Below are 11271 nucleotides of genomic sequence, written 5' to 3'. Positions count from 1 at the left end.
CTATGGCGGAAAACTTATACAAATGGAGTGGCGAAACCAAAATTTGCAAAACAGCACACTAACAGATACGTGGACTGCTGTGCGGGCGTTGTATACCGTATTTTGTTAAGTTCTGGAAAGAGTTACATAGAGTAAACGGACTGGCGTATAAACGACTGGCTGCGTGAGCATAGGAACAAAGTAAACAAGGCACCGCCAGACGGATTCCTGTCTCTGCATTGCAAGAAATGCAAGTGTAATCGACGCTTTCGATATAACGCTGTCTTAGGTAGAAGTGGGTGCTAAGTAACACGCTTAATTGTAGAAGATGAATGGATAGATCGAATTGGTAGTCGTCAGCAGTACATCGAGTGCGTTTTCAAGAAAGGAGTTGTAATGCGTGCGGCTCACGGGTGAAATGAATTAATTTTCTTGTTCCTTGTATGGTATGTTTCTCACGCATGATTAGCGGCCCCAAAAATGCTGAAGAACCTCTGTTCGTGCTCCTACACGTGTTAGTTGCAGCTGTGTGCAAAAAGAAATGTCTATGAGAACCACGTGCATGATGCCCGGTAATATAGTTGTATAAAATATTTGTTGGAAGTGTAGCAATGTGTGTGTGTGTCTTGTTGCCTTCTTGCGTCCCGTTTCTTTGCGCCACAATTGCTATTCAAGTATGCCGTAGCAACAAGCTCGCCTTGCGACTTTATGCTTCCTCTCTCTCTCTCTCTCTCTATTTCTCGCTTCCTCTTTCTTCCCACGCCGGAGAAATCGGCGCAGAGGGGGAGCGCGCGCCGGGCGCACGTTTTCGTAAAGCGAAACAGAAGAAGAAGAAGAAGAAGAAGAAGAAGAGGACGAAGAGAGATGATGATAATGTCTTGTCGTGTACCCACCGAGTTTTGCCGAGCTTAAACGGACACCAAAGAGAAACAACGAATCGTTTTAGATCGATAAATTATGCTCTGAGAACTCTAATGTCGCTAATTTCGGCATCATAGGTTTACTAATAGAGGAGAAAATCAAGTTCAAAGTTTCATTTTTAAATTTCGCGCTGAAATCTCCCCACGTGACTTTACGGATTTCACTGTATTTATCGTATTTTGGCGCCATTGGCTCAACGAAATTACCCCGAACTTGGTATGTTAAGTCTATGGACCCCCCCAGAGGACAATGTACTTCATTTTTACCGATTAGGAACTACGTAGGCGCCGTCAAAACATGTGACGTCACGGCGAATGATGCGGAAACTTGAAGGTGGCGTCCCCACCCACATTTCGTTTTTGCGCGTTTTCTCGCTTACTAAGCGTCTTCTCGCGGAAAGCGTGGTGTTTTTGGTATCGTGAAATAGTACTTTACTAATATGAGCAGGGTGCCGGAACGAAATGTTTTTCGTTTCGGTTTTAGTTTCGTTCCACAGCAAAAACGTTCCGTTTCTGTCCCGGAACGAAAAAAAAATGTTCCGTAACGGTTCGTAACGGTTTTTTTACGCAAAAATTTGAAGTTAATCATAAAAAACATTGGATTTGTAATGTAGTTACTTGCCCTCCTCTTTGGAAAGTGGGACAAGGGTAAAACACGTTCTTCAGAGGGGCGGAAGCAACTCTACCACGAATTCCTACCAGCTTGCACAAAGCAGTAATAATTTCAAAGTCATAGTATTGATTTTCGCAAAAGACAGATACGATTTTTTTTAGTGGGCTCAGCGCTTTGTGTCAAGGGAGTGAGCACGATCTCAGAAGCAGCACGTCACTGAATGTACTCTCTGATGTCCGAGACCGCTGTTTTGATAAAAGGATCGCCAGGCCTGCGCGAAACACGCAGCACAGTCACAGCGAAAGCTAGAAGAGCGGACCTTGTAGAGCCCGTTGTAGATTCTCTCGGGGCAACTAATACAAGTACACATGCAAGGTACCCACTACGCCATAAATCATCGTAATTTTTCTCAAGTAGCGAAGTTCCTACTATGCAACTTTTCGTCATTATTTGGAGAAACGTGGTACCCGCTACACATCTGTAAGGCAGTGCACTTTGTGCTGTGGCTGATGATGATAAGGAATTACGGCTGAACACTTTGCAGTGGGTGGGAAGCAGTGTTGCGGAATGGGAGCCTCCATACTATTCCAGTTCCATTCCGGGGAATTAGGACTTGCCGCAATTCTATTCCTTTCAATTCCTCGGAATGAAAAAACTTATCCCATTTCCACTCCGGGAATGGCCGGACAGTTCAATCCCATACCTGTAATTCCTCAACGTAGGAAAGGCACCTTGATAGTTTTATCGAGTTAAGAATGAACGCCCCAAAAAGCTGATGCCATCAGATGCATTAAGAACTGCAAAAGTACGCAAAACACGTTACCAAGGTAGCTTGGTGACATCTCGTGCAGTACAACCACCGTACCAATTCCCATAGCGGCAGTTCTTGCGCTACCTATAGCATTTGCATGGTCAGCATGTTTGAAAGAATAGTGGTGCTTTAATAATGTTTAAGCTTAAATGTGTTAATGCTAATATGACGACATAGCGTATTTTTATGCTGACAAAAGTAGTGTTCAAGAAGACTAAGCAGTTTTACCACGCGTCTGGAGCGGTCGTGAATATTGAGAAAACTATGATTCGGTTAATGGGGAACAAAACCCTCTAGATCTGCTGGTATTAGTTGAAACAGTGCACCGCTCGGGCACCTTGTGCCTTTGCATCGAATCAGTGTTGTATGCGTTACCGAAAAAAAGTAACTAAATACGTTACTCGTTACGCTGAAGAAAAAGGAACGCGTTACCACCCTGCGTTACTCATAAAAAAAGTTAACGCGTTACCATTACCATTACCGAAATAATGTAACGGACGTTACTTCTGCCCAGGCCCGTAGCCAGGAATTTTTTTCGGGGGGGGGGGGGGGAGCCCACTTGGTGAAAGCCTTGAAAAACACCTATTTTTATCATTTTTTCTGTAAAACACCCACCTCCATCAGAATTTCGGGGGGGGGGGCTGTCCCCCCCCCCCCTGGCTACGGGCCTGCTTCTGCCGTTAATCCATAGTCAGAAATCTCAGTCAGTGCGTCCTAGCCTCAAGAACCTACAGTAGCAACTTTATAAAACTCATATTTATATGTCACATTAAAGTTGTCGCCCCAACAAAACTTTACCCGAAATACTGATCAAACGAGAACAGTTTACACAAATCTGCCGTATATTCACAGTACTATAGTCGCCTAAAGTTGCCTGTATAGTTACATGTGATGGCTTCCAACTCTGTGGCACATGGGGAAGCTATTTTTCGGAACGGGTCATTAAACACGAAGTGACCGAATTCATCATCAACGCTCTCCGCGCTGATAACATCACTGAAATTGCAGTACTTTGACGGCGCACTTCTACTACCAAAATAAATGCGCAAATTTTGCAGCAATAAAGGAATGCGTAAATGGCATAAATGTGGGGGAAATTATTTGCCCACATCAACAAGTTTCTTTTTTTTTCAATTTGGCCTGTATATTGCCGCAAATATTGCGACTACGTAGGTGACAGTGTTCAAGGACAGCCTCGCTCGCTCAGGAGTTCAGTAACCAGAAACGTAGGCGCAGTTTAATTTTGAATATGAAGTTTATAAAGAGTGCTAGAGTATTGCAGGGACAGTTTTCTAAGGTAACTACAAACCACTGAATATAAGCAACAGCTGTGTTTCAAAGCTTCATTCGGAAAGCCTGAGTCGCTTATTAGTGAATACGTCCGCACTTACGCTAAATAGGAGCTCGACGGACGTACAATATCTTACTCCTGTATTCACTTTAAGGAAGAGCTGGCGAACGCGCGGAAAGATTTCCTTGAGCCCGCTCATGAAGATGCCATGTGGCATCAAAGGTACCGAGACAGTCGCTCATCTTCAGTTGGCGATTACGTTCAGAAGGCATTCCCGAAGAAGTCATCCTCCTTTGCACTGGAGCTCACACCGAGTCTTGGTGTCCACAAGCCGAGCAGGTCTCGACAGCTCGCTTTTTACGGTTACGAGGACTGCATTACACTTCACATGATCAACGACAACTCGAACTTCGATAGAAACATAGCCGAAACTCTAGCAGATCCATTTAATAACCTTCAGCAATTTGCTGCCCATTGCAATTTCGTCCGCGCAAAAAGGGCCCCGTGCGGGGTCGCTGTGTCAACGCTTGGCGGGCCGACAGCAGTCTGCCGCAGCGACAAAATAACGTCGGGGCGAGCTTTTAGAAAGGCGCTCCTACAAGACGTGTGAATTTTGTGTGTAAGACTGTGATAATAATTGGAATTAAAAGCAACGAGTAACGTGACACCTCACGTTACCGAAAAATGGTAACGAAAGTAAGTTACCCGTTACAGTTTCGAAATAGTAACGAGTACGTTACTAAGTTACTGAAAAAAGTAACGCGTTACCGGTAACGCCGTTACTTGTAACGCGTTACCGCCAACACTGCATCGAATACGGAACACTGGGCCGCACTGCTCGTCAGCAGTGATGGCTGTCAAGCGCGCCTCGCAAGCATGGATGTGGTGAGGAGAACTTTCTGTGTTCGCCTGTGCGCAGGTATGCAGTGTCTTCCTTGTCGCAAAGGTTATTTACGTGTGTCAGGTACTAAACTGCTCGTGAGATAAAGATCAGCTAAAGTGGTTGCTTGGGCGAGTTGGTACGACATACTTCACATAAAAAACAGCGCTAAAAAACGCGGACAAGAGCCGTCTGTGTCCTTCTTTCTCTTGTCCGCCGTTTTTTAGCGCTGTTTTTTATGTGAAATAAAGATCAGGCTGTGCATAGAGTATTCGCCACTTCCGTGTGGGGGTATCAATGCGAACCAACGCGCAGGGGTAGTTTGTTTCTCCCTTCAGTATCTGCTGGGATAATGTATTTGTTTGTGCACTAACTTATGCCCCTGTTTGTAGTAGGCGCGTTGATTATAAATGTACCGTGCTTGTAATCAGCCAAGCCATTTTAAAAATACTGCTTTATTGTTAAATTCGAGGCTCTGAATTACTAATGTTTGAAGTTTGAGTTAAGAATGAACGCCCCATAAAGGGGCGTTCATTCTTAACTCATAGAGCACGGTTTCGTAGACGAAAACGTGCTCTATTTTCGGAAAAAGACGTAATTACACTCCCATTCCATTGCGTGCAAAAGGTGCTTAATTCCATTTCTATTCCGTTCCTCCAAGCGTTGTCCCCATTCCATTCCGGGGTTGCGAAAATGTGGAATGATTTCGGAGTCATTTCACTTCTGGACTGGTGGGAAGCATTAAACCACACACTTTGCGCTATTAGCATTGTGTGATGAGTGGTTGTTATTTTGCTCTTCTGCCACGCTATATTACATACGTTAACACGATTCGTTGCCCGACATGATGCCTGTATAGAGTATTTTTGCGAAGGAGTTACAAGCACCAGCTTGGCACAGTGGTGGAAGACCCGACTGCCACGCAGAGGGCGCGGGTTAAAATCCCATCCGACCCTAGAAATTTGTCTCTTTCATTCAATTTTTTCTTATTTCACGCGATAGTGGTCACGGACACCGGCGGCGGCGGACAACTATGGCGACAAAATCAGCTGTTGTGATCTCACAACAGCTTTCGCTGCAACAAACTTCAGCGCCGACAATGCCCTCTGCACTTCGGTCTTCGTGACAGGCGCGCAAAAGTCCACTTGCGTTGATATAAACGATCTCTGGTTGCCACTGTTTTCGTTTTTCGCGAAATTTCAACATTGCTTTGGGATTCATGCCCGAGGTACGCGCTAATACTGTACCCTGAGATATGCTCACATTGTACGAGCTCAGTTGGTCCGGATCGCGAAGTTTTCTCGTGAACCGAAAAACGATTGAAAAAATTTTGGTTTCACTCCGGAACAAAATAATATATAAAGATTCAGTTACGTTTTCGTTCCGGTCAAAAATATCGTTTTTTTTTTCGTGTTTCGTTTTCGGTTTTCGTTCTGTTCCGACACCCTGAATTTGAGAGAAATCGTTTTGATCTTTAGTGTCCCTTTAAACAGCTCCGCTGTTAAGGGTACCAACAACTGCCCAGAACATGAAATGAGTTGACTCTACTGGTGAAAAGATTGTCCGTCGCATTGACTCAAACCAACCCTGCTTTTTCGTGATAGATGGATTTATATTTTTATTTCTCAATTGAAAGTCGACCTGTGGTGCCTCTGGCGGCAAAAAACATGAATGATTCGATGAAGACGGCCACGTGACCGTTGATTGCTGTACGCGTTTGACGATTTATTAGTTAGTATTGAAATATTGTTCGTTTGTTTATAGTAAAAGGTATTACTCCACAATAATGTACATATAAGCCTGCGTTAGTAGTATGCATTAAAGTGGCGCTGCCTTCGCGTGACGTAATGATCCCATGCTCGTTAGCGCGTCTTGAGCAACTTTTCAGCGTGCTCATGCAACCGTGCACGCAGTTTCCAGGTCGCTAAGATTTTGGAGCGACATAGTTTTGCTACCTACACCTTGTCTCAGAAATGACGCGCTGCTACTCGGCGCGGCCGCGCATATGCGTAGTGACGTTTTCGATGACTTGGCTTGGCTTGTGCATCGAGAGAGTAACGACGCCGGGACAAGCCACCCATGACACAGGCGCAGGCAACCTAGGACGCATGCGCACACAACGCTGTACAAATACAGGGAAGGTGTATAATGCCACATCATCTCATCGTAACGGTTTGTTATTTTCAAAAATAGTTGAAAAGCTACAAATAAAGGTGATTAAGCATAGTTACAGGAACTTCTGCGAAAGCAGAACAACGATAGCGTTCACGAATCGCGAAAAGGGCTGGCGGCATCGCTATCAATTCTCAGCGTTGCTGGAGGAAAGCTGCATCCGTGCTTAGAGCCTTCCAGATCGAAAAATACTGCTTGTAAAGTAACTACGTGCTTTTGGAATTAACTACTGCAGCTACAAACACTGCGAAGGGTGAGTAATCTGTCGCGTCGTAAAAAATAGGTCGAGAAATATCAGTTGTCGGTCCCTTTAAGAAAGCGCATCTTCAGCAATGAAGGGCTCGCGGGTTGATCCCATGGTCGCGGGACCAAATCCCGGCCGCGGCGGCCGCATTTCGATGGAGGCGAAATGCTAGATGACCGTGTACTTAGACTAAGGTGCAGGGTTGCCGTTGGTGGTTACTTTGCGCCAAACTGGCTACTTTTAGATCCCGTTTGTCGACGAAAATTCCCAGTTTGCGTCATGGCTACTTTCTGGCTACTTTTAAACTTCTGATTTTGCGCATTAAGTAGTCATTTTTCTCATTTTTTGGAGAGGAAATATTGTTCTTAAGCTTTTCTGTCGTTTCAGCCGATGCATGCGCTCGTCCCCCACGCACCAGCAGGCTGATGCGCATCGAGGCACCCTTACGCAACGCCTGGCGCGCCTGCAAGTAAGTAGTGGCGAAGTTGCGTGCATGTAGGCAAACGCGTGGCTTGCACGCTGCTCAAGCTGCCCGCCATCTATTCTGATCCTACGTGCGAGTTCTTACGAGCAATTTTGATACGCAGTGCGTCTTCTCGTGTAAACTTGAGAAAACAGAGATCCGCAGCAAAGTGGAGCCGGCTTCTTCATATTCAACAGTATTTCATTATTTGCAGTTGGACTTGTAATATGTAAACTCTAATAATCAAATTCGGTCTGCAGCTTCAAGGATATTCTGTCTCCTTGAAGCTCACTATCATGGCCAACACCATCATCATGATGACACAACCGTACATGGCATGATTTAACCGTAATAGTCCCGTCATTGTTTCATTTGGTTGCTATCCTTACCAAAGAAGGAACGTTTTGTCTTAATTACAGCGCATATTGTAGGATATGTGGCAGACATGTGCCAGGAGCTATATGGAATTGACATCACTTCAAGCACTGTACTACGTCTGGGCTGCATGGTTCCCGAGGATACACACTTGAAGAAGGAGCAGTCGCATTTGTAAACTGTAAGTAACGTTCTATGCGTTTTATGCTAGCTCCATTCGTTTTTAATCTCGGAAGGATATCGATGGTTTTTAAAATTTACAGTGAAATGTATCAACCATTCAAGCTATTTTTCAGTTCAGCTCAGCATAAAACAGAACCTGGGGATTGAGATGGCGTTGCGATTTCAGCGATTTCGCGGTGGGTACGGGCTTTGATGTTGGCGGGTGAGTGTTTTTCAACGAACTAGGAGGTTGGGACTTGACATTTGCACGCTTCCTTCGGCTCCGAACGTGTGTACTGCGACAACAGGGCTTTCTTTCTACGTCATTTGCGTTTTCTTCGCCGTTTTTCCATGAAAGATGCCTCATATCCTCTATGCTGGACTGGTCACGTTGAACATCGCGTTTATCCACAAATGCATATCCGCTCAGAATTCTTCCTTCTTTCATGCCTGTCTTAAACGGCTGACGCTGTAGTTTGCGAGCGTATCACCGGGAGTTAGTATGCAAACACGCTGCCATATTGTCGAGAGGAACTTTCATGCAATGTACGCAGTATAAACCTCATGCAGCACAGTATATCTCATTTATGGCTTCTAAAATTTGTGCGCAGTGGCCAGTTTATCTCAAACCCTGTATGCTCCGCACCGCATTGAAGAAATTGGCCGCAAGAGTAGCTATAGCACGCTAGGCTCGCAAAGGTGCACTACCTGACTTGCATAGGCTGAAATCTCAGTGGAGCAGCCGGGAGAACATGTTTTTCGATGAACATGCGTTGATGCAGCAAGATACTATAACCAGGACAAATATCGTTGTTGTGTGTCGCCGATGTCGAAAGTCGTCATCGTCAACTCAATGAGATGGACGAAAAGATCGGAAGGCCACAAGACAAATCCAATGTCTTGGGTCCAAGGGTTGTCGCGAAAAAATTGAATATGGGAACGGTAAAAGAAAACGTATCGTTTTAGCTACGGCAAGTGTTATTTAAAATAAAACGGATATTTAAAATAAGAGCAACATGGGGGAACTAAATTAATCGGGTGTAATATGTTTATGCAGAATAAGTTATAGCTGCCATTAGTAATGTGTTCAGATGCACGGCGAACACGGAACAGAATCAACACTTCTTGCGCAAAATTTCTTAGACAACGGAAGCGAAACAGACACGGACGGGGTCTTCTTGGAAGGAACACTTCATCTGGGCGAGTGAGTAGCTGATGCGCGCTGACACACTGCGCATCTGTGTCATTGGCGTTTTAGTTTTGTCATGCTTATATATATATATATATATATATATATATATATATATATATATATATATATATATATATATATATTTCTCATTTTGATAATAAATTCAGTTAGAAGTTTGCGGCCGTCCGTGTGTGTTTCGTCCGTTGCCTAAGAAAGTGTTGATGATGGAGTACCAACTAGCTCGAACCCACACCTTGTTAAACGGAACAGGACTCTTGCAAGCTGTCAGTGCCTTACTTACGTTGAAAAGAAAAATTATGGCAGCTTTACGCTAGTGGTGCCAGGTATGTAGGAAGAGCGCAGCCGGGTGGCCTTCCTTGTTTCTTTTTACAGCGAAAGCTGTTATGAGATCACAACAAGGGCCGTTTTTGGCGCCGTAGTTGTCCGCCGCCGCCGCCGCCGGTGTCCGTATTCACTATCGCTCGAAATAAGAAAAAAAGCGAAAGAAGAAAAGATTTCCAGGATGGAACGAGGTTCGAACCTGGGCCCTCTGCATGGGAGCCCACTACTCTGCCTCAGAGCCATGCCGGTTTTTTTTCTCTTTAATGCATGGTAATAATGCCATCAAATGTCGCCGTCTATTACAACATAATTCATCGCTTTAGAATTACACTCACATGCACATATGCACAAAACACACATAATTTCACATAGTCCAAGGTATCTTCAAAAGTCCGGTAAACAGACACAAACGTCCAGTAGGCCAAGCCACGCCGGAACTGGGTCAAAAGTCTCAGCAACACTACGCACATTAGCTGCTTCTTCCCGAAAGACAAACCGTGTCGAGCGAGGTGGCTCAGCATGTCTGTCAATCATGCGGCTTCTCCATAGCGAATATAGACCTTGCAGCATGATTAAATCATATGGTGCATTATTGTTGATGCTCTTTTTGAACGGCAGGAACCTCACACCATGCGATGTAATTGGAAATTCTTTTCTGAGGGTTCTCTTAACAATGTCCCAGAAATGAAATGCATCACGACAATGAATGAAACAATGCTCGATTGTTTCAGGCTCGTTGCATAGCCTGCAATTTACAGACCAGGGCACGTATATCCCTTTTTCATGAAGCCATGTCTTTACAGGTAAAGTGGATGTGTACAGCTTAAAGAAAAACGTTTTCACAGCTGGCGATATACACATTTTACGTACACGACAGAATACATCATGACCAGAATGAGATAAATATTGCTGTCGGTAAACAGGTTCAGGGAAAAGGGTGTTTACAAGTGCGGCGGTTAGCGTCTTTATGTCCACGTTGTACAAGTACTCTAACGTGAATCTGGCTTTCAAAAACTGGACAGTGTCGACAATCTCTTTCAAGAAACCCCATAATTGCGATTCTTCCGCCACTCTTGTTGTGACAAAAAGAAAAGGGAGATGGTGAGAAAGATGGTTCTGTATAACAGCCAGAAGAAACGGGTGGCAGACATCCTTAAGGTAGAAAAATCGCATCACCAGTTGTCGCACAAACAAATGCACAAGACTAAGCCCACCCTTTTCAAGCGGAAGAAAAAGGTTGTCCCTTCTCATGGCTTCCCATGATGAACTCCAGATAAAACAGGCAAATATTCTGTGAAATGCCTGAATATGTACTCGAGAGCAGTGCAATACCTGTAAAATGTAGATAAGCTTTGAAGCAAGAAATATGTTGCATGCTTTAGCTTTTGCGAAAACGGAAAGGTCGCGTCCTTGCCAAGTGGACACCTTGCGACGGATAGTGGTTAACGCGGACGTCCAATGAGGACCACTATTACGGTAGTTATAAAGAGGCACACCTAGATAACGGATCGGAGTGTCATCCCAATGAATATTTGCAAATACCGAGGGTGTTAGAGCCCACATGCCCAGCCAGAATCCTCTGCTTTTTTCGAAATTTATACTAGCTCCGGAAATTTCACAAAAACGCATAGTAGTGTTTACTGCTTCCTGGACACTCGGTTTATCAACGCAAAAGAAGGCAATGTCATCTGCGTAAGCTAGAATTTTAATCTCCTCGGCTTCATATGTATATCCTTTAATGTCAGAATTAAACAGCACGCTTAAACAAAGTGGTTCCAAATATATTGCAAAAAGCAAAGGCGAGAGCGGACACCCCTGACGTACTGA

At 44.5% G+C, this 11271-nt stretch overlaps 1 protein-coding gene across 1 annotated transcript; it reads right to left on the bottom strand.

Moving 5' to 3' along the window:
- Positions 1 to 9828: 9828 nt before the first annotated feature.
- Positions 9829 to 11007, bottom strand: LOC119388943 (uncharacterized). Its single transcript, XM_037656285.1, has one exon. It carries the CDS (start codon positions 11005 to 11007, stop codon positions 9829 to 9831), a length of 1179 nt encoding a protein of 392 aa, XP_037512213.1.
- Positions 11008 to 11271: the final 264 nt, after the last annotated feature.

Source organism: Rhipicephalus sanguineus, chromosome 4 (assembly GCF_013339695.2).
Source record: "Rhipicephalus sanguineus isolate Rsan-2018 chromosome 4, BIME_Rsan_1.4, whole genome shotgun sequence".
NCBI lineage: Eukaryota > Metazoa > Arthropoda > Arachnida > Ixodida > Ixodidae > Rhipicephalus > Rhipicephalus sanguineus.
Note: the sequence above shows the minus strand (reverse complement) of the source record. Positions and strands in the feature narration are given on the sequence as shown.

Bases quoted from the DNA above. Each gene is read 5' to 3' on its own strand.
- LOC119388943 (XM_037656285.1), bottom strand. From the start codon at position 11,007: ATGTGGGCTCTAACACCCTCGGTATTTGCAAATATTCATTGGGATGAC.